The sequence below is a fragment of the Meriones unguiculatus genome, chromosome 1 (genome assembly GCF_030254825.1).
Source record: "Meriones unguiculatus strain TT.TT164.6M chromosome 1, Bangor_MerUng_6.1, whole genome shotgun sequence".
Taxonomy (NCBI): domain Eukaryota; kingdom Metazoa; phylum Chordata; class Mammalia; order Rodentia; family Muridae; genus Meriones; species Meriones unguiculatus.
The window spans coordinates 20,028,379-20,051,031 of NC_083349.1; the positions used below are offsets into that span (position 1 = coordinate 20,028,379).

The 22,653-nt window shown below is 51.6% G+C and overlaps 1 protein-coding gene across 4 annotated transcripts in view; it reads left to right on the top strand.

Moving 5' to 3' along the window:
* Positions 1 to 2,041: 2,041 nt before the first annotated feature.
* Positions 2,042 to 22,653, top strand: part of Kcnq1 (potassium voltage-gated channel subfamily Q member 1) — a 332,782-nt gene continuing 312,170 nt past the window's right edge. The window contains exon 1 of one of the 4 annotated variants that reach the window (XM_021633740.2): positions 2,042 to 2,537. In XM_021633740.2, coding sequence (XP_021489415.1) covers positions 2,152 to 2,537 — 386 coding nt within the window. In that variant the 5' untranslated portion in view covers positions 2,042 to 2,151. Of the gene's footprint in view, positions 2,538 to 4,038; positions 4,203 to 22,653 lie in introns of those variants that run through there. The other 3 variants (XM_060383057.1, XM_060383061.1, XM_060383053.1) reach the window with 3 other exon arrangements.

Below are 22,653 nucleotides of genomic sequence, written 5' to 3' on the forward strand. Positions count from 1 at the left end.
CCACCCTGGCCTCTCCCAAAGATTGTGCCGTCAAACATCTGGAGGTTTGCCAATCAGATAGTGGGCCACTGGTATCAGAGTGTACTTTTAATTTGCATTTTCTTGTTATGAGTGAGGCTGAGCATTTTTTTTTCCTGAGGCACATGCCTCTTCCCCTGTGTGCCAGTCCCGTCTACAGCCCACTCTGCCACAGCCCTGTCGGCCACAGTCTCCTTTGGTTTTAGATGTTCCTGGTGTACTAATGATATTAATCCTTTGCCTGTAGTGGTGAAAACTGTGGGGCTCTCCCAGCTTGTCCCTTATCTCTTATTTCCCCTGCGGTAGCTTTCTTGTTTTATCTGCTGCTTCTGGATTTCACAGCGTAGTCGGAAATGTTTTCCTCAGTGACAGTTCCTGGAGGCAGGTGCTCCCCAACCCCACCGCCCCACCCCCTACCTCAGACCCAGGTCTGCACACACTCTACCCCTGGCTATACCATCAGCCCTCACCCTTGAGTTCTTTCTGCACAGCTTTATTTTAACTTTTATACCGAAGCTTTTGACCCACCTGTCCTAGTTTTCTTCTGTTGGTGTGATAAAACACCAGGACCAAGAGCAACTTAGATGAGGAAGGGGTTTATTTCGGTTTCCCGGTTGCAGTCTGTCCTCAAGGAAAGCCAGCGGAGGACCTCAGTCACGAACCTGCTTGCCATTCCACATAGCACAAGTCCCATCAAAGAACTCATTCACAGCCAAGGAAGTACAGCAGAAACCCCACAGGAATGCCGCTTGCTGCTTGCTTGCTTGCTTGTTCTCAGGCTCACGCTCAGCTTTCAAACATAGCTTAGAACCACCTGCCCGGGGAACAGATGCTGCCCACAATGAGTTGTGTCCTCCCACAACAATTAAGACAATCAAGACAGTCCCTCAGACACACCCACAGGCTAATCTAATCTGGGCGGTCCTTCAGCTGAGATTCCCTTCTCAAATGACCCTAGGCTGTGTCAAGTTGACACAACTGAAGCTAACAAAGGCACCATCTGAACGTTATTCTTCTCCTTCTCTACATGCCCTTCTACTGTCAAGCTTTGTTGTTGTTTTGAGGCAGGGTCTTGTGTAGTCCAGGCTGATCTTGAACTCTTGATTCTCCTGCCTTTACCTCCCAAGTCCTGGGATTATAGGCTTGCCCCACTACCTGGATGCTTATTGAAGGCACACTTTTCTTCTACTGTGTTTGGGATGTGGAGTTGTAGATGTTGGTCACATCCGTGCACATTGTCCTGGGGTGCAAGTCTTCTCCCACCCCACATAAAGGGCAGTATAGTTCTGAGACAGCGCCCAAGACCCAGCTGCATAAACCTTCTGACTATTCCCATACCTCCACAGGACAGCAGCCTCAGGACAAGAAGCTCCTTCTGTGTGACCCTGGGGAGGTGCAAACTCCCTTTACCTGATTAAGCAGCCCCGCGGATGGTGTCTACCAGTAAAAGCCGAAATCTAGTCCTTGCGTGGGCCAGCTTTAGCCCACTCTCCCTGACCGCTATCCATAGACCGTCCCTACCTCAATCTCACAGCGTTAGTGGGCAGCGATTAGCTACTGGGAAGGCATTTTTGCATTCCCCGCCACGAGCAGGGGCTTCTGGACACCTAAGGGTGCTCAGTGTTCTTTGAGCCAACACTTCCTCATCCTGTGCCTGAGGGTGTCCACGCGTGGCCCGGGATGTCCTTCTTTCTGCCTCCCGCTTCCTCTCTAGGGTGGGTTCAGAGGGCGAGAAAGTGGGTGCTCGTGCTCCGCCCAGTTCGTGGTGGAACCTGTTGGTCCCAAGTTGGAGGACCTAGAGCCTACCAGGGCAAGCAGGCGTCAGGGTGCGGAGAAGCAGGTGCGCCCAGCAGGTGCAAGCGGAGCAAGCGAGCAGCCTAGCCGGGCTTGGCTTACCGGGTGACCTGTTGGCTGAGCCAAGCTACATACAGGTAGGCGAGCGGTGGCTCCCGGGGGTGGGGCGTCCCGGGGGCGGGGCGTGCCATCTCAGGGGACCGGCCCCGCCCCCGCCCCCTAGCGGAGCAGACAGCGGCTCCCCAGTGGCTGGGCTGGCAGCAGAGGCCACCCGCACTGCACCCAGCGCCCTTCACCTCAGCTCCGAGGCGCGGCGGGGCCCCGGGGTCCTGCCTAGCCATGGACGCGGCCTCGTCCCCGCCCAATGCTGAGAGGAAGCGCACAGGCTGGGGCCGCCTGCTGGGCGCCCGGCGGGGCAGCGCGGGACTGGCCAAGAAGTGTCCCTTCTCGTTGGAGCTGGCCGAGGGTGGCCCGGAGGGCAGCACGCTCTATGCTCCCATCGCGCCACCCGGAGCCCCGGGGCTCACGCCCCCCTTGTCGCCCCCTGTGTCGCCAGCCCCGGTCCCCGCAGACCTCGGCCCACGTCCGCGCGTGAGCCTTGACCCGCGTGTCTCCATCTACAGCACGCGCCGCCCGCTGCTGGCGCGCACCCACATCCAGGGCCGCGTCTACAACTTCCTGGAGCGACCCACGGGCTGGAAGTGTTTCGTGTACCACTTCACCGTGTAAGTAAACCTCCCTGCACACGCGACTCCTCTGGGCTGGTGCCGCTGCGACCCTCGGGGAGGCGAGGAAGGGCTAATCACAGAAAACAGAAATCAGACTAGGAGCCAGCCCCTTACGTTCAGGGACTCTGCTGTGGCAGAGAGGGGGCGAGTGGAGGGGACCCTTGAAACATGGGGGTACATCAGCCTGGGATTTCCCTCAGCTCATGCACTTGGGCTGGGGGGGCGAGGGGACTAGGTTTAGGTGTTAGTCCCCACAGGAGAAGTATGCAAGCTGGGGGCCGGCCTTGCCAGCCTTTTGGTGTGGGTCAGCTGTGACAAGAGACTCGGGAGCCCCCAGGAGTTTGTGTGCAAACCCATCCAGGTTTGGGGGAGGTGTCTCTGTCTTGGGCAGTCAGAGCGGCAGGGATGTGAACAGGATAGGCTGGCAGGTGCAGAGTGCCCACAGCTTCAGCAACCCAAGCTGATGAAGGCGGGCTGGATGCCCTTAGCCCAGCAGACACACTGCCTGGAGTCCGTGACCGGCACCTGCTGTAGGGAACTGGGGAGGGAGCAGAGCTGCGCCTGGCCTTCACTCCTCCCAGGTGGCTCTCATTCTCACGGGCTGCCTGAGAGGGGCAGGGCGCTCCCAGGGGCACAGAAAAGTCATCTCTGGGAACGGGTCTGGCTGACCTCCTTGCTGCCTCCCTCTGGCCACCTTGAGGCAGCACTTCCCGTCTGCCCACGTTTCTTGGTGCCCTGCCAGCCTCTGGCTCAGGATTCTACTCTCCCGACCCCACAGCTGATTGCTTTGGAAGCTCCATTAGGTGACCTCCTGTCTTGCCACCTGGGCAGGGCCTCCACTGGGCGTGTGGGGTTCTGTTTACTCCTCTGAGGTACAGCAAGAGCTGGGCTCAGGAAGGTGAGTTCTGATGGCTGCCGGCCTTGCCGAGGGAGACAAAGATCTCCCAGGCTAGCCAGGGCAAGTGTCAGGACACCCTGTTTCCACAGCCATTCTTGCTATGTCTTTAAGCCTCCCTGGCCCCCCGGCCTTGCCTCCCAAAGTGCCAGGATACCTGAGTCTTCATTGCTGGTCTTTCGAGGATGGAGGCGCAGCATGTGTCTGCAGCAGCAGTAGGTTTTTGTCAGGATATAGGAAGTAGTGTGCAAAGACCCCAAAGGGCCTTACCACTGTAGGAGTGTCTAGCAAACACATGGCTTTTGCTTCCCAGCACTTGCCTGCTGGATCCAAGATCCCTAAGATGAAAGGGGCGGGGTGCTGTTACCTTTTTGTCCCAGGAGCCCAATTTGCCAAGGTGAGCGGGCCTTCAGACACTTGCATGGTATCTTCCTTAGAACGAGCATCTTTAAGTTCCTGATTGTGGGTAGCCTGGCCCTGGTGGAGGAAGAAGGCTTGTCCCGCCCCAGAGGAAGTCTGTGCTTACACTGTGCTTTCTTCCTGAATTGGATTGTTCAGCCCTCGGGAAGTTGGCTCAGCAAAGCCTGCCTTTGCCCAGCCTTCCCAGAAGCCAGGAGCCATAGGGCCCGGGTGGCTCGTAGTTTGGTGGTCTAAGGGCTTCTTTGTCAAACAGAGGGAGCGAGATGCTAGCTGCTGAGTGGAGGTTGCTCAACCTTCCCCAGTCCTATGGCTGGCTGCCCATGGAGTTTAGTTACCAAGAGGGAGGGGTAAGTAACCTGGGAGGACCCTGCTGGGCACAGCATGTGGCTTGCCCAGACCCTTTGGGTCAGTCAGTCTCCGGAGATGAGACATGGCCTAGCCGCATCTTTATAAAATGTGTGGTCGTGCTGGCTGTCCCTGATGGTGCTCCAAGTAGCAACTGTGGCTGGCAGACAGTGAGCCCCACACTTTGTAAACTGGACTCTAGAACATGTCAGGTGTGGGTTCCGTGGCCCAAAGGACAGGCCTGCTCTTGAAAAGCAGGGCATGAATGTGTAGGGGCAGAGGGGGAAGTAGGGGTAAGAGCCAGCATCCTGCACGCTCTGGGGTATGCTTTCCCATATATGTATGGGGAAACAGACCCGGACATCCTGGCCCCTCCTTGGGGGACCCCTGCCTTGGCCCAAGTAGAGCAGTTCTTCCTGTGTCTGTGCTGGCTTTCCCTGGCTGACGGGGTCAGGTCATGGTCCCCAGCACTGCCCTTTGCTGCTTAGGTTCCCCCCCCCATCCTAATCCTATTTTGTGGCTCTTTGTGTCCCCAAAGAGAGCAGCCCTCTTCCTAGCCAACATCACAGGGGTCCAGCTTCCTTGCTGCTGGGCCTTGGCCAGGGTCAAGGGCAGATATTCCAAAGTATCTGCTCTGATTGCCAAGTTGCTTGGAGATCCTGGTTATGACTAACAGAGGGCTTTGAGAGACACTGCTCACCTCCCTCGTTCTTGAACCTAAACTTGATCAGCCTGTCTCCATCCTTTCACAGTTCTGGCTTGCTCAGGACAAGAACTTTCTGGTGGCTTTTGCTAGTACCTCGGGGAGATGATCATGAGTGGAACAGCATGCAGCTGTTCTGGTGGTCAGTTGGGCTAGCCTTCCAAAATGCAGGGGCTGCAATGTAATGGCTATAGCTCTCATGGGATGGCCACTGGGCAATTGTTTAGCAGACCTAGGAAGACAGCTGGCACGATGATGGGGACAGAGCACTGAGGCAGCTGCAGTGCTGTGGAGTTGACCACATCTTTCCTTCTGGTCCCTGTAAGCACCTGTTCTTCAGCCTTGGATAAAATTTGAGGTGTCTCCTTGAGGCTCTTCCACATGCCATTTCCTCTGGGGCCTGGTCCCTTGGTGTCATCTGCTGGCTCTTTTATCATCATCCCCTGACTATCCACATCTTACAAACCCCTTCAACTAGACCCAGTCTGGTATTTCTGTGTACACTGTTAGCGGTAATGTGGAGCCCTTTATCTTGGTTTGCCCTTAGCTGGGTGGCCACAGACATCCTTTGTGCCAGGGCTCTCAGCTGGGTGGGAGAAGGAGGCAACCCTGTGGATCTCAGATCTGAAGAAGGGCCTCCCTACCCTGGGGTCATGAGGGTATGGGAACCTGTGCTAGGCCAAAGTGGCACTGGGAGCTTCTGAGGCAGGGAAGGTACCTACAGGGACCCATGGTGTAATGAGGACAGGGGTCAGGCCAGCTGCTGTGGCCTTTGTTTTTCAGGGAGTTTGGTGCCTGGAGCCCTCTGGTGGCAAAGTAGTGTCCAGTGCTCATGCTTCCTGGGTGTGGTGTTGCCTGTGCAAACTGTGGTTGCACACTGCAGGGTGGCCTTCAGTGGATGGGCCTAGCAGCGAGGAGCTCTGCAGCTGCCTCTCTCAAGCGGCTCCTGTGTAATAAGATGCACAGTTGGTCATAGACTGCAAAAGGGACCCCTGCTCCTCACTCTTTCTCCTCAGCACCCTTATCTAGGAAATGGACCCTGATTAGCTCCGAGGCCCCTCCCAGATCTGATGTTCCAGGACAACTATGCTACGTTTCATTTCCCTCTTCATGAATCTGACAGGCTTAGGACAGCCTTCGAGGAGCACGTTCCAGGCCCAGAAAGAGACCAAGGTGGTATGGGAATGTGTGGTCAGTCCTGAGGGAAGGTTGCATGCAGAGAAGCTTCTGGAAGCTTTTATGTGGGGTGCTTAGGCCCTGCCTCTGGCAGGGATAATGAACAGACAAGTGCTGCCGACAAGGGTCACTTGGATGCTGAACCTAAAGAATAGTTGCAGAGGGCAGGTGCAGGACCTTTTGATCCGATGGGGAAGTAGAAGAACAGGCAGGGTGTGTGGGGGGGGGAGGCTGTCGGGGGTGGCAAAGAGTAGGTAGCACTAAGCGCTTCTCACCCCACCTGAGATACTCTGGGATGTATCCTCCTTGCCTCTTCCTGGTGAGGATCCCTTTTCATAGCCCTGCTGAGTGTACAGAGCCCCAGATTTCTGAGGGGAGCCAGTGGTTGCTCTGTCAGTAGGGTGACCGTGGCCAGCATGGGACCTGACTTTCCATGAGGCTTCTGAGCGTGTGAAAGGACTGCCTCTGCAGCCCTTTATCTTCTGCTGTGTGGCCCAGTCCCATTCCCTGGCCCTACTCAGAGGCCTCTTGAAAGGTGGAAGGGACTGTAGAAGCACCTCTGCCGAGTCTGTCAAGCACGGCTACTTGCTGTGTGCAGCTGGGAACCCTGAACTCGAAGAGGTAGATTACCTGCCTCAGGTCACACGGTTGGGTATGCCCAAGGAGCCAGGAGTTGCCTCCCCCTATACCACATGCTGATCGGAATCAAGAAAGGAATGAGTTGATGTTCTTCTGCTAGTAGAGAAGAGAGTCCTTTGGTAGAAGGAGCCTGTCCCCTGAGGATGCATTGGAGTCCAACCTGACGAATGTCAGCCTTAACACACGCTCCGTTAAATGTCCAGAGCTTCCTCCAGGAAGGCTTCCCAGGTTCAGATAGGCTCAGAGCCTCTGTCTGTGTCTCCCTGACCTGACTTCTTATACATGGAATGTCCACTGGTAAAGGTGTCCTTTTTTTGGCATTAGGATGTGTCTTGATGGTCCTGAGTGTTAAGAGACCATACAGACAGGCAGGCAGGGCCACCTGGAGCTGTCTGGCTCCTTTGAAGGACTTTCTTCACCTTTTTCCTGGTGCTCACTCCACTCTCACAGCCTAGGCTGTGGCAACTCCTGCCTGGACAACTCTAAGCCCCACAGACAGGCCAGACTGATGACATCTGCCTGCAGTATTTTTATCCAGTAACATTCCTGGGCTTGGGAAACTGGTGGGTAGAGACAGAGGCTGCCAGAGGACCTTTCTGTGGCCTGGGGATATTCCTGAGGGCCCCACCCATTGCTGTTCTAATAAGCCAGGGCTTTTGTCTTGGCCAGGCTCAGCACAGGCAGATCTGAGCTAGAAGCATTTCATAAGGTGTTTGCCCACTTTCTGGCTACCTCCTGGGAAGTCCCCAGGTTTATGGGACTGATCAGAACACACCTGGATGTGGTTCCAGAAGGATCCAGGCAAAGGCAGTGTGTCCTAGAAAGGAGGCTGGGTCCATTTTTAAAATTACCCTCCCTGTAGCAGGAGAGGAGAAGAGAGGAAGGAAGGGTAAGAGAGGGGAGAAGAGGGGAGGAAAGGGGAGGAGAGGAGAATACAGGAAAGGAATACAGGTGGGCAGCCATGTGGTCCATCCTGTAGGCCATTCTTCTTGTGCTGGTAAGAAGGTGTTCTGTGGCTGTGGGTGAGATGTTTTGAGACCACCTTTTAGTCTACAGTGTATCTTAACTCCAATGTTTCTGCATTGGCTGATTCCTGGACTGCCTGTCTATTGATACAATTTACCCTTACTTTTCATTATGTTAGATACTGTTTCAGCAGCCCAGGGACCCTACCTTGCCTTAGTCCATCTTTTCCTATGTTGGTTGCAGCCTTCCTGAAATAGAGGCTCTTCATCCTCTGTTTCCCTTCCAGAGGTCTCCCATCACCTGGCAAAGGAAAGAATCTGGGAGTTCCCGGGGAAGCTCATCTGTATCTACGCATCCCCAAGGAGTCATGGGCTCAGAGCACTTGACCTTGGCAGAGTTCTGCTCCATACCATCTCTGCCTGTTCCTTCATGAAGCACATCTATGCCCTTGGCTACTGTGACTTAACATATGGTAAAACATGAAGATCTAGTGGTTAAAGGAGCCCGCTACTGGCAAGTAGTCAGGCAGAGAGCCAAGAGGGCAGAGCCTTAAAAATCTATATTAGAAAATGCAGCATCTCAAACTAGGTGGACCTGATGAGGGATATCCCATCATCAGATGGTCAGAGCATAAAATAGTCAGATGGATCTCACTGGTCACACAGCATGCCACTTCCAAGTGGGCCAGAGAACCAGTTATATGGGAGATGCCTTGTGTCAGAGACCATGCCATGAAGTGACCTTTCCCTAGTTGCTCTGAGGCTACTGTTTGGGAGTTGTGGATGAGGGTTAGCACATAGTTATCATGGCAACAGTTTGAGAACATTAATCCTGAATCAGCCTGCATATGAGTGACAGATATTAGCAGTCATTCGCCATGGTTAGACTTTTTCTGTTTTCTGGAACAGCAGGTAACAATCCTTGCTAGGCAGCTGCGAATCCGTCTATCCCCCAATTCCCTTAATCCCAGATTCAGAATTCCTAAGGAATGGCTGAGCCTACAGCCACAGCAAGTGCCCAGGCCAGGCCTAGAGCTAGAGTGAAGAAGTGACCAGTGTATGCCAGGGCACCCCACAGGACTGGAGAAGGCTTGAAAGTGTGTCTTGTGGGCAGTAACAGCTGGAGTGGGTCGTAAAGTGTTGCAGGAATTCAGATCCCCGGTTGCCCCTAGTGACTAAGGGACAAGACCTTCTGTCCCTTTTGGAGATGAACAGGTGATAGCCCAGAGCTCACCTGGCACCCAGCTATGCTGCTTTTCTCTGTGACAGCACCCAGGGGAACCAAAGCACTGAAGAGGTCTCATTTCTTTGGGGTTCCTGCCAACTCCTGCTTATGCCTAAAGACAGACAGCTGAGCTGCACCATCATGGGTCCTGGTGAGATCACCAATTTGGCCTTGAGGGTCTCAGCTACCAACTGTCCAAAATCTAGATGGGTGGGATAGTCAAATATTGGGGTAGAACTGCTCCCCCAGGACACACATTGCCATCAAGACTAGAGGAGTGAATGAGCCCAGTACAGCCTCCAGATCAAGCTTATGGAAAATACTGGGACCTGAAGACCATGCTTTGGTGCTAATGATGGGATTGAGATGTGTAAGTCATGATGGAGGAAACCTGTAGGGCAGAGAGATGAGGTCCAAGAGATGTATAGAGGAGGAGGGGAGGGTAGAGGGACTGGGAGAGTATGTAGCACATTCCCTTTCTTGGGTCCTGATGAAACAAATTGCAAAACCCACTGTTTGAGGTCTGTGTCTCCTGGTTCCTCTCTGCTGTGTGAGCTGGCCTTGCTGGGTGAGAGAGGGTGGAGTTGCTGTCCTCCTTCTGTGGCTAGATCCCTTGGTCCCTGGGGATAAGATGTCAGGAAAATGCTGCAGTGAAGCAGATAGACTAAGGCCTGAGGCCTATTGGAGGACCCTAGGAATGTGGGGGTGGGGATCACATCTGTACCTCAGGGAAGCCACCTGGCTTTGGCTGAAGCCACTTACATGTCTAGTATGGTCTGATGTCTATCTGGTCCTTCTTGAAAAGGGGAAAGTGCCCAGTGCCTGTTGTTTTCTCAGCTGTCCATACTGCAAATCAGTGGTGCTGTCTGTAGACAGCCAAGGCTGGCCACTGCCTTCTGTGCTGAGCTGAAGTTAAAAGGTCATTGTCTAGAGAGTGGGCAAGGACTTCCCACCTCCCCCTCTCCTACCTCGATTTTACTTCCTCTTTTCTTCCTTTCTCCTACTATTCCCTCCTTCTCCCCTTTCAAATCTCTTTCTTCTTCCCATAACCCTCTGTCTCTCCCTTTCTTTTCTCTTTTGCTTCCCTCTCCCCATCTCCGTCCCTCTCTTCCCCTCCCTGTCACCTTCCCTGCTTCCTCCTCCTCCCTCCTGCCTGAAGTTTTTTCACTTGGCAACAAGCCAGGCCCTTCCCTGTTTCCAAGTAATGAGGCATGCATAGGTCTTTGAGGTGGTTTTTTTTTTTTTTTTTCTTTTCTTTTCTGTAGGTCACTCCTACAGAGTCCTTAGCTCCCTCCCTGGGGACAGGCTATATTGGCTCAGGAATAGTGAGTGTACTGTCTAATCCACAGGTCCTGTACAGGGCAGTCTGGGATGGGTTGCTACCTGGTTTTACGCATATGGTGGTGCCCCCCTTTCAGTGAGGCTGCTTGCTTTCAGCCAATTCCCTTCATGCAGGTGAACATCTCAGAAAGGCCTGTGTTCTTGTTATGTGCTTCAGCTAGGTGATGCAGGGCTGACAGAATCAACGTATGGCTTGCCCTTCTTTTATGGCTCAGCTGGATAGCTGTAGTCTACAGCTGGGACCTAGAATTGCATTGGCCAGCCAGATGGGGGTGGTTATGCTTTGTTTGTGGGGACCTGAAGGCCAGGGGTGTGTACAAAACCACACAGGAAATTTGATGTCTTTGAGTCAGACCAGACTGAACACCTGGCTACCAATGGCCAGCAATAGCTTTCCCTCAGCTCAGGAGCCCTGCCTGGCACTCTCACGAAAGTCCTCTGATTCCAGAAGATCTGTGAGTCACTGAGCACTGAGACAAGCCCCTTCCTAGGAGCAGCTGTGGTTCACCCTCTTGGGTCCTCTCTGCAGCACAAAGTGGAGGTTTACAAAGAAGCTGTAGGACCCAGATCCTCCCAGTGAAATGTGAAGCAGGACTCCAGTGGCAGGGAGTGACCCTCAAGTGGCCTACTGCCCCTGGGAAGACAGACAGGGCAAAAGGTGAACCTAGGAAGCAAAAGCCACATGACTTGGCTGTGTTTCTCTGAGCAGACAAATACAGGGCCCATCTCCTTGGGAAACTCTGTGGAAGGGGGCCCTCAGTGGTACAACTGTGGAACCTAGCCTCTCAGGTGACCCTGGAGAGCAGGTATCTTCATGCATACAGAGCTGGCCTCACCTCTGCTGGAGCACAGAATGACTTTTCCTGCTTGAGTGGCAATGGCAGGGAGCAGCTTGAGATGGGTGTGGCACCTTCCCAGAGCCGGCGAGGTGTCCTGGGATATCACATTGCTTTGGGGGCTGTTTCCTCACATGTAGACGAGGCCTGGGCCTCTGTCTCAGGGATGCTAACAGGTCATGCTATCATTTGTGTTTGGGCACCACAGAGCGCCACATCCTGCTATATGTGGCCATTTAAAGGCCCTCGAAGCTGCCATCTCACTGTCCAACATGTCTGTGTCTCTGGCATTAGAGGGAATTCATTTATAAGTGGACATATGAATTAGTCACCTCCTTGCAAGTGCTTAGAGTAGAGTAGCAAGTGCTGGAAATAATATCTGCAAGGAGGCAGCTCTCTAGAACTTAGGGGAGACAAGCTATGCCAGATACATAAATTAATCTGGAGTGAGGCTGAGACATTCCTGCCTCTTACCCTGTCCACACTAGCTTCCATGACACTGGGTGGGAGAGGCCCAGGTGGAAGTTCATATTTCCATGTGTGCACATGCACATGTGTGTTGGATCGGCAGAGTGACAGTCAACAAATAATGAATGGCTACTGTCATGTGGTCCCTGCTCCCAAGCTTCTAGGTCTCAGGAAGTTGGAGTGTTAGACTCTCACCAGGTGTGGAAAGGATCTTCTGCCCTCATGTCAGTGCATGAAGCAAGGGCTGCAGAGGATAAACAGATATGAGAAGAGGAAGAGTAGGGACAGATGAATTTGTGCATGATGGGAGAAGTGGGTGGGTCGGTGGGTGGATGGATGGATGGATGGATGGATGGATGGATGATGAGTGGATAGAGTAGTGGGCATCCATTTAGATAGCTGGCTAGTTAAGTTGGTAGATGGAAGTATTGTAGGTGATAGATGTGTAGGTAGGGGGATGGATGGCTGAGTTTGTAGGTGGCTGGATTGGCAGGTGGATGAATGGACAAGTGAGTAGATGGACAGAATGGTGGGTAGGGGGATTAATGAAAAGATAAATTGTTAGGATGGTGGGTAGATAGATGAGAGACAGATAAGTTAAGATGGGTAGGTGGATGGATGAGTGGTGGGAGTGTGTGTGGGTGGATGAATAGATGTACAGTTGGATGGATGAATGGATAGCTAGGGTAGTGGTGTGTGGACTCTGGGTGTAGTAGTAGGTAGACGGTTGGAGAGGTGCGTAGATAGGGTGATGAATGGATTGGTGGGTGGATGGATGGATGAATGGATGGATGGGTGTCTGGGTTGGTGGGTGTTGTGGACTCTTGAAATAGTAGATAGGTGTATAGATAGGTTGGACGGTGAAGGGATAAGAATAGGAGGAAGAAGAAATAGATTGATATAGATTGTAGTATCTACTGAACACACTGGCCAAACCACCTGATATCCTGAAAAGCTTCATAGGATCATGTGACCTTGCCTGTGTCATCAGCTGAGTTGTGGCTCTGTCCACCATCTTGAGCCAATGCTTCCTGTTCATCCTATGGTAATGCAACCAAATTCTGAAACCCAAAAGATTCCAGGGTCTCCTTAGCCCAAGTCTTTCAGGGACTTGGGGAGACTCAAAGCCATCCCCCATCCTGAAGGGGTTTCTAAATATGCTGGCCATGGACCACCTAGCTGGGAGCCTGTTTATTAGTGTCTGACTCTGGGCCATCCAGTGAGCTCTGGTGTTGGTTGGCTGGCTGTGGTGTTTCTGTGAACTGGAAAGGCTGGACTTCTGTGAACTAGAAAGGTGTGGGTATGGATGTCAAGGGCAGGGGTGTCACGTCAGGATTTCTGTATTTCTTGTACCCTTCTCCTTGACCTTTACGCTTGCCTGGAAGTGTCTGTGGAGAGCCCTGGGTTTCTAGAAAGGCTATTCCTGGTGACCAGAAGCAGTGAGCCCCATCCCAGCTTCTCTCTCTGATCTGGAGGCAGCTGTTATGTCCCACAGCTTCCTCATAAGACCCTTTCCATGAGAGAACGACGAGTTTCCTGGGCACCCGTGGGCAGGTGGTCTCTCAAGACAACTGGGTGTGGGTGGCCTGACCTGCAGGTGACAGACTGGCGGGGCAAGGGCAAGGGCAGTGCAGCAGTAACACAAATGAAGGAAACGAAGGGGAGGAACTGGCCAGTGATTCCCAGGAGCACAAATGAGACACTTCACTGATGGAATGTGTGTCTGGGGGGAAGGAGGGACAGCTGTGAAGAGAGGGCAGAAACTGTGTCTTTGCAGTTGGGCCAGATCTGACACCCAGAATCCTTCCAAGTGAGCTGAGCAGCAATGATGGGTCCTAGCAGTTGAGGGTTAGGGTTAGGCCTACTTTGAGTCTCTAGCACTGTGGGTGTGACAACTGGGCACAGGAGGGCTGAGGGCAGTGGAACCAATGCAAAGTCCACTGCGGACCTTCTGGAAATGTCTCAGTGGCCACAGAGAAATCAGGGGAATGGTGGTGGGCTTCAGGGTCCCAGGTTTGCATTTTACAGAAAAGCGGGGCTGGCACTCTGTCCCAAGCTCATCCCATGACGTCAAGTGACCTGGTGACCTCCCTTTCTTCTTGGGACACCTGATCCCCACCTCACTTGGCCAGGAAGTAAAACACAAGGCAGGTATACAAAGGGCCTTTGAGAAATCCTTGCCAACCTAATGCAGTAAAGATGGTTTTCCGCTAAGTGTAAATTTGCTCTTTCTGTCCCAGATCAAGGTCCCTGGGTTAGCTCTTTTGAGGCGTGGCAGCTCCCCAGGAAAGGGGGAATGTTCTGGCTGTCCTTGGCACAAGGACTGACTGGGGTGGAGAGTAAGGGGGGGAGACTGGGGGCTCCGCAGCTTGTCATCTTTGGTTCCCAGGGCAGCCCCACCTCTGCTGTGCTTATCAAGGCCTCTCTGGCTGGCTGCCTGTGGCCTCAAAGTCATACCGCCCTGGGCGGGTGTCCTTGGGCAAGCCAGCCTTGTTCAGGGTGGGGGACAAATGGCTGTTATATGTGGGGTATGCTTGAGTGCCAGGTACCTACTGGCTCACAGAGGTTCAGAGGTACCAAGCTTACATAGGCACCTAAGTATGTTCTCAGTGTGCCTCCTGCAGGGCCTCTATTGGAGGCAGGCAAGGATCAGCCATTTCAGGGGGCCTTGGAGTTGTCAAATACATCCTGTGTGGAATGCTTCCCAAATCCTACCAGCGCACGGTTAGAGGGAAGAGACTTTTCAGTGTGTGAGCAGCACCTGGGGCCCCCGACAAGCCGATCTGGCTGCAGAATCAGCCTAGAGCCCAGATGATGGGCTCTGTCTACAGGCCACTGTGGATGCTGGGTGTCACTTGTGGACAGTCAGGGGACTCAGGGTAAGGTAAGGACATGTGGAAGAAACTCTAGGATAATTAAGGCTGGGTTTGACTGGCATGGAAAAGCGTCCCTCACTTTGGCAGGTGACAGGGTGCTCACCCTGGGGCCAGGATACATGGCCTTCTAAGATGGAAAGAACCAGAAAGAGACATTAAGGAGTCACTGTGGTAGCCTCATTATGCGAATTTTGTAACAGATGTGTTTCTGTATTCTGGATAATAAAAGCTCACCATAATAAAAAATAAGTAATAAGAAACCTGCCATAGGGTTTTGTACACCCATGATGGGGGGTAGTGTTTCATGTCAGTTTAGATAGAAGACTAACTGAATGTGCTTTGGGACTTGAAAGGGTGTTGAGGTAGGAAAGTATGCCCATAGGCTCTTGGCCCCAGTGCACTATCTCAATTTGGACTCTGGGCCTGAGTCCCAGGTCCTATTCTTAGGGTAGTCCGGGGTTAACGTCGATGATGTGGGTGGGCAGAGCTGTGGCCTGATGAAACCCAGCTTCTCTTTGGGATCAGTACTTCATGGCTCATACCGGGAAGACCTGTATGTGGCCTGGGTGGCCTCTGGGGTTCTTGAAGCCCTGGGAGCAGTAGGAGGAACAGCCTAGGTAGGGTGGGGCAGGGGGCCCAGGTAGCTTACAGGTGGGCTTGGGGCTAGAAGACAGGTCCCATTTTAAGGCTTGAACTCAGAGATACAGGGATTGGGGCTCTACCTTTTGTCTTCTCTTTGTCACAGAGGGTCAGAAGGTCAAGCGCAAGTCCCCATATGATTGCTCCCTCAGGAGGCTTGAAGGTAGGAGGGAAGGTATCTATATCTAGACAATAGACTTGTGCTGTTGTGTGACCCTCTCCTGAGTGGCCTGCCAGGGTGCAAGTCCCCTATCTGGGTAGGAGGACCTCGGCCCTCTGTGTAACCAACCACTGCTCTCTTCCCAGCACAAAGCAGGCTATCTAAGGGTCTGAGCCAGAGGGGACTTTGCTCCTCACCAGGCCTGGGCACCCACAAGCTCCTTGCCTATATGTCTTGCCTTAGTGAGGGGCACAGGGCAGTGGCAGAACCTGTAGCCTTGCCCATTGGGTGGCCCCTGTGTCTGGTGCAGCTTGGGTAGCTTGGTGCGGCCCCACCCTGTCCCCACTCACTGCTTGTAAGAGTGCATTGCACAAGCACCTGCTGGGGGTGGGGCTGCCGTCCTGGGTGGCTTGTCCAGCTGGGACTAAAGCAGGCTCCTTTCACCGCCCCGGAAAAGTAGCAAGGCATAGGGGCTCCTTTATCCTGTGTGGGTGACCTTAACATAGCTGGGCTCATTTGCCTACATTGGGAACTCTGGTCTGGCTTGTGTGAGGATGAGGGAGTGGGTACAGGACTCTTCTCCATTAACCTCCCTTCCAATATAGGGTGGGCCTTGACTTTTCCCTCAGGTGAATGCAGGGCAGCCTAGAGCCTCTCACTGGTCTGCTTTGCATCCTGATCCTGGCTGGGTAGGCTGGGACCTTGCCATGGCTGGCCACACCCCTGAAGATAGGGCTGGCAGCATTCCTGAGAGCCTACCAGGGAGCTAGGCGCTACCAGATGGGTCCAGATCCTAACAAGCTGGCTGTAACCTGACCCACTCTCCCCTGGAGCTCTGTGGCTACAGGGTTGGGTCACTTCCCTGGGAACTCAGACCCTCTTGGTGAGTGTGGAGGTTAGACATAAGGAAGCCTGACAGGGACCTGGCCACTTACAGCTAGCCCGAGAGGACTCAGCAACGTATTGAATCTTCCTGGGACCTCTACTTAGGGCAGGTCAACCACAGCATTGCAGCAGTGACCTTGGTTGCTGGAGGCCTCACAAACATGCTCAGGCCCAGTTGTCCCATTTTATAGCTATGGAGACTGACATCCAGAGTAGATACCTTCCAGGAAGAGATGAGTCTTTGTCTAGGGTTCTGCTCTGGTGGGCATGTGTCCATGTGGAGGTGTGTGACACCCCACTGACAGGCCAGACATGTCTCCTCTCTGCAGAAAAGTCCGAAGGCTCCAAAATGGAACGTGGTGGTCCTGTTCTCAGGGTAAGAGTGAGGGGCTAGCCAGGGTTTCCATGGAGGCAGCTGCAGGATTTCTACTGTCATCTCTAGCTGGTCCCAGAGTGTAAACAGGTGGCAACGGCACTCTGTCTGGCCTAGGAATATCTGAGCTGGGTCACCTTCCCCCTTACCGATTCAGAACCCTTCAGTGAGTATGGTGCCACGGGCATGCTGGGCTGTGAGAATGCTGGCCAATGTCATTACAGGCCAGGCAGCAGAGGGGCTGGGCTCTGCGCCTGGTGATTACTTAGCTTCTCTGGGACTGGGCTATTAATGAAAACCGGCTTTAGGAGGGGCTCTAGTTCATAGAGTGAGCTTCTCCAGTGCCAAATGGTGACATTGTCTATTGTAATGATAGTCCTGTATGGGGTTAAGTGCCATCCCTGGCAGAAACCAATAACACCCCTCCCCACTGTGACAAAGAAGAGTGGTAGATGTGGCCCCGGAGCCACTGGGTGAACTTGCTTCTGGACCCCCTGTCCTTGGGGCATTAACAGGAGGATTTAAAAGTGAACGCAGGGGCCAAGGTGCACAGCAGTTAAACGCACTTACTGCACCAACCTGATGACTGAGTTTGATCCCTGGGACCCATGGAAAGAGAGGCCCAGCTTCACAGAGTTGTTCTCTGACCTCTGTACACACACCACAGCCCGTGTGCTCTCTCTCTTCATCCTACACGTACACAAGAGTAATAAATATTTTTCAAAGGTGAGCACAGACAGAGCAGGCCTTGAGGACATAGTCTGGTGGACAGTGGGAAGTTCAGGCTATCCCTGTGGACAGCAGAGCTGGGGTTAACAGTGCCCACTGTGGGTGAGGAGGAAGGGTCTGATTACAGGATAGGATCCATTCAACTTCACACATGCTAGACAGCCTACTTCATCATCTGTGTTGCTCTGTGTGTGTGTGTGTGGTGTGTCTATGTGGCTTTATGTAGTTCTGAAATAACTCTTGTGTGGCTTGCTGTGGCTCTCACTCTGTGGCTACAGGCTTTGTGTAGGTGTTCTGTCCCCCCCCCACACACTCCTGCCTTTAGGTACAGTCCCCTCCCGCTAGTACCAGTCTATTCTTTGGAACCTGTCATGTCATCACATTGAAGTGCTTGCACTGATGTGCAGGTGAAAGGGGGGTGAGGGGGTCAAGCCTAATCCTATCACAATAGTGCCGGATCCTGGGAGACCAAGGTGCAATGGTATAGGGACAATCCAAAAAGTACTTTAAAAGTTGTGGTAAACTATATTTAACACCATTTTTTTTTTATCTTAACCAAATCAAAGTATATAATGGATTGTTTTTAGTGACTCATACTCACACATGTGGCCATCACCTGTTCCTAATCTCAGCACCTGGGATGGTGCTCTCACCTCCATTCACAGCCACTCTAACCCTTCTATCAAGGCTCTGCTGCCTGCGGTCTGTTCTGGGGGTGGAGTCATGCAGAATGTGGCCTTTTTATGCCTGGCTCCTACTACCTAGCCCAGGTTCCGAGGTCTGTTTCATTGTGGTACATCTGTATGTGTGTGTGTGTGTGTGTGTGTGTGTGTGTGTGGTGTAGGTCAGAGGGTAGCTGTGCAGTCTGCCCTCTATCTTTATATGGATTCTAGGGGTCAAACTCAGGTTGTCAGGTTGTTTGCATGGTGAGCACTTACCCACTTGAGCCATTTCACCAGCCCCCTGACATTCCTTTTTAGGCTGAATAAAATTTTATGGTGCGCTTTGTAAATAAAGTTAATAATCTTTGTGTGTGTGTGTGTGTGTGTGTGTGTGTGTGTGTGAAAACAAAAATTATCCATTGTGTGGCTTCCCATTTCCTTTTTCTGTCTTCTTATCTGACAGGCTCTAGCGTTGTTTTCTAGGCTGTTAGGAGTCACATAGCTATGGACATGTGTGGTGGTGGGGTCTTTGCACTTATTTGTTTCTGTGTTTGTATAGATGCATGCTACAGGGTGTGTGTGTGCGAGTCAGACAACAATGTGGGGTGTCTTTCTCTCTACCATCAAATCAGGTTCAGGCTTGTGACAGGGCCACTCATGGTGCCATCTCATCAGCCCACGCGTGCAGAACTATAAACATCTGTTTCCAAGCCTTTCAGGTAAATATGAAACAGTACAACTACTAGTTCTAGGAGCACTTGCCAGGGCCTCAGGCAGGGGCTGGCCCACACAGGTCTTATCTTTTGACCCCTTCACCTCCCCTTCCTGCCTGGCTACCTCCACCTCCGCCTCGAGCCTGGAAGTCCTCTGGTGCCTCCCTCCTGGTCCACCTCCTCCCAGTCTCTCTGGGCACCGAGGCTCTCTGGAGTCTTTCTTACCTCTCCCATATGTGGGCATGACTTGGTCACTGTGGGTCATAGGTCTAAATTGAGAGTTCCTTCTGATCTCTGTTTATAATGACGACGAGGGGGAGGGGCTGTGTGAGCAGCAGCCCGGAAATGTAGTAGATGGTGTGTTGTCCAGTGCCGGACCCTGGGGAAGGCCCTGCTCCTTGAACACGGAGTGCCTGGGTTAGGGCCTGAGTCATTTGAGTCACAGGCCACTTGCTGTCTTGCCTCAGTCTCCCCAAACTGTTCACATCCCTGGCCTCTCCCTCCAACTTCTCTGCACTGGTTCCTTATCTCACTGCTGTGACCGACAAACGTCCGACAAAAGCAATTGAATGAAGGGTTCCCACAGCTCTGGGCACAGTTCCTGATGGTGGGGAAGGCATAGTGGCAGGAGACTGGGGTGGCTGGTCATGCAGGGTGACTGCTGGTGCTCAGCTCACTTTCTCCTTTTTCTTCAACTCCAGCCCGCAGGACCTTAATCCAATCTAGAGACTCCCTCACAGCCACACCTGGATGGCTCTCTCCTGGGAGCTTCCAGATCCTCTTTCCTTCCTGCCACCTTCAGCTTCCTCATCCTGCCTCAGCCAGTCTCCTTCCTTCCTCTCCTCCTGTTCCAGTGACTACACAGGGAGCTTCTACTCAGCAGTCTCTGAGGCCTGCCCTGCCCCTGTGGACCCCACCTCAGAAAGAACAGCCTTCCGGCCCAGTTTTCCACGCCTGCTTTCTGTTCTTCCTCAGGGTCTCTGAACTGGGACAGCAACCAAGAATGAAATGTAAACACCCTCCATTCACACCCCAGCCCCACCTAAGCCGCTCCCTCTCCTGCCCCAGGAAGTGTTTACGCTTACCCCTCACAGTCCAGGGTGAGAACTCTGTAGGACAAGTCCTGTTTCTTATTGCTGGTTTTAAAACCCTCAAATGTATTTTTTTTTTTTTTGCAAATTCAAGTATGATGTCCTCAGAGTGAAGCAATGGCTACAAATGTAGCCATTTTCAGATGTACATGTTGGAAGACAGCAGAGGCTGCAGCTTAATCTTAGGCCATAGGGCAGCATCAAATTGCTGAAGACAGCTGTGACTTTCTTGGAGGATAATAGAGAGAGACTGTTGAAAACCAAAGGGAGATAGAAATTATAATCGTCTTATTTAGCGCTTGATAGACCAAGAGCACAAAGAATTTGAATTGCTGATGTGATGTCTCCTATCTGTAATTCCAGTACTCAGGAGGCTGAGGCAGGAGGACTGCCATGAGTTTGAGGTCCTTGTGTGCTACAGTGTATGTTCCAGGACACCCTAGCTACACTGTGAGGCCTTGTCTCAAAAAAATTAAATTAAATTATACTTATTTTATGTGTTTGTCTGAGTGTATATGTGTGTAGCACATGCGTACATGAGCTTGTGGAAGCCAAAGGAAAGCACTGGATTCCCTGAAACTGGAGTTACAGAGGGTCATGGGTTGCTGTGTTGGTGCTGAGAGTAGAACCTGAGTCCTCTGCAAATGCAGCAAGTACTCCTAACTGCCAAACCATCTCTCCAGCTCCACAAACACATGTTTTTAAAGAAATATGTGTTTTAACTATGTGTAGGTGCATGTGTCTACATGCAGACATGTGCAAAGGCCAGAGGTGTCTAATCCCCTGGATCTGGAGTTACAGTTGTGAGCCACCTAATGGAGGGGCTGGGAACTTAACTTGGGTCCTCTGGAAGAGCATCGACTTCTCCTAATCACGGAGCCATCTTTCCACCCCTCACACATTTTTAAAGGTTTATTTTTATTTATGTGTCTATGTCTATGCCTGAATGTGAGTGCCCTTGAAGTCCTGAATTAATTCACCACTGGATTCCCTGGAGCTGGAGTTACAGATAGTTGTGAGACTCCCAGCGTGGGTGCTGGGAACAAATCCCAGTACTTTGCAAGAGGTGCAAACACACTTAACTGCTAGGCCATCTCACTAGCCACACCTACACTTTTACTTTTTGAGTTTTTGTTAATATTTATTGTGAGTGTACATGTGTTGGTGCAGAAGGGGTAGATATCACTGTGGAGGTTGGAAAGCAACTTGCAAGAGTCTCTTCTCTCCTTCCAATATGTGGGTCCGTGGAACCAGGTGCAGGTCATCAGCCCTGTTGGCATGCTCCTTTACCCTCTGGCCTATCTCACTGGCCCAGTTTTGAATTTTTAGTATAGTTAAAAATTGTTCTGTGTATACCACGTCTGGGACATTCAAAACACCCACATTACCTAGACCATAAAAGGCCTCAGGCAATCCAAAATTAAGAGCCTATATAGCATGTACCCCCATTTCAACCCAAATTTGCCTTTTGTGGTTAACTACAAAGTTTAGCTCATGAATATTTGAGAAGAAAAACATACTTAAAATAGTGACAATTGCTATTACCATGTAATTACAGGCAAAGCAAAAGGTTGTGTGCCTGTCTGTGCTCTGAGGCAAATTCATACCTACATAAAATTTCATTTTTTTAAAAAAAAAAAAAACAAGGAAAGCAATTAAGAGAAGAAAAAAAAAGGAATAAGAGATATAAATGTAAAAATATGGCAGAAAAGCAAGACAAACTGTTTCTTCCTGGGAGTAGTTCTTGATTCTTTAGGAAAGAATAAAGAAAGGCAGGGGAAAGATACATTTTTATTATGGGTTGAATGAGAAATGTCCCTCACAGGCTCATGTGCTGGAACACTTGGTCCCCAGCAGGTGGCACTGTTCTGAGAGGTTCTGGAACTTTTAAGAGGTAGGTCTTTACAGAAGGAAGTGGGTTACTGGAGGCAGGACTTTATGGCTATAACTAGCCCTACTTCCTGTCTTTTCTTTGCTTCCTTAAATGCCTAATTGTGAGCAAGCAGCCTCAGGACAGAGCTGCCAGAGCTGAGAGCCATTGCTACAGCCTTCTCTGCCATGATGACTGTACATCTCAAACCATGAGTTCAAGTTGCTTCTTGGAAGGTGTTTGATGGGATGAAAAATTTAACTAATACATCACAATTCTAGTCTTAGAATCTTGTTTCTGAAAAGTTAGACATTTAGTTGCAGGTGTAGAAAAGTTTTAATTTTGTAATTTGGCAGATCATATTGTAACAATTTTAAAATGTTTGTGACTTGTTTGTGTAAGTGGTTGCATGCTTTTTTTTTTCTCCATTGTGTGTGTGTGTGTGTGTTTGCACATACTTGAGAGTTTGTGTATCCATAGGGTGCATCCTGGTTACCTTTGTTAGCTTTAATTATCAACAGGGTTCTACCTAGAATCCCTGGTGAAGGGTATCTCAATGGAGGGGTTGCTCAGATCAATCTGGCCTGTAGGCTTGGCTGTGGGGGATTGTCTTTAGTTTTGGAGGAACCAGGCCACTCTGGACAACACCATTCCCTAGGCAGGAGGTCCTGGTCTATATAAGAAAGCTTGTAAATATGATGCTATGAGAGAGCCAACAAGGTGTATTCCTCCATGGTTCATGCCTTCAGGAACCTGCCTTGAGTTCCTGCCCCGACTTCCCTCAATGATGAACTGTGACCTGGAAGTATAAGTCAAGTAAACCCTTTCCTTCTCTAAGTTGTTTTCTGTCAAAATGTTTTATCACAGCCAGAGAAATGAAACTGGAAAGGTATTTAACCAGGAGACAATTTTCCACAAACTCCATCTCTTTACCATTGTCCCAGTTGTTGCCTCAGTTTCTCCTGAGGAACTGTTGGAGTCCATGGCCTGTGTTTGAGGGTGGGGCAAGTGAGCAGTGGGCCAGCAGCTCGGTGTGAGCAGCAGGAAGCATGCAGCAGTGCTGGACACATTAGTACCCTGTGTCTGCACATGCATGCAGATA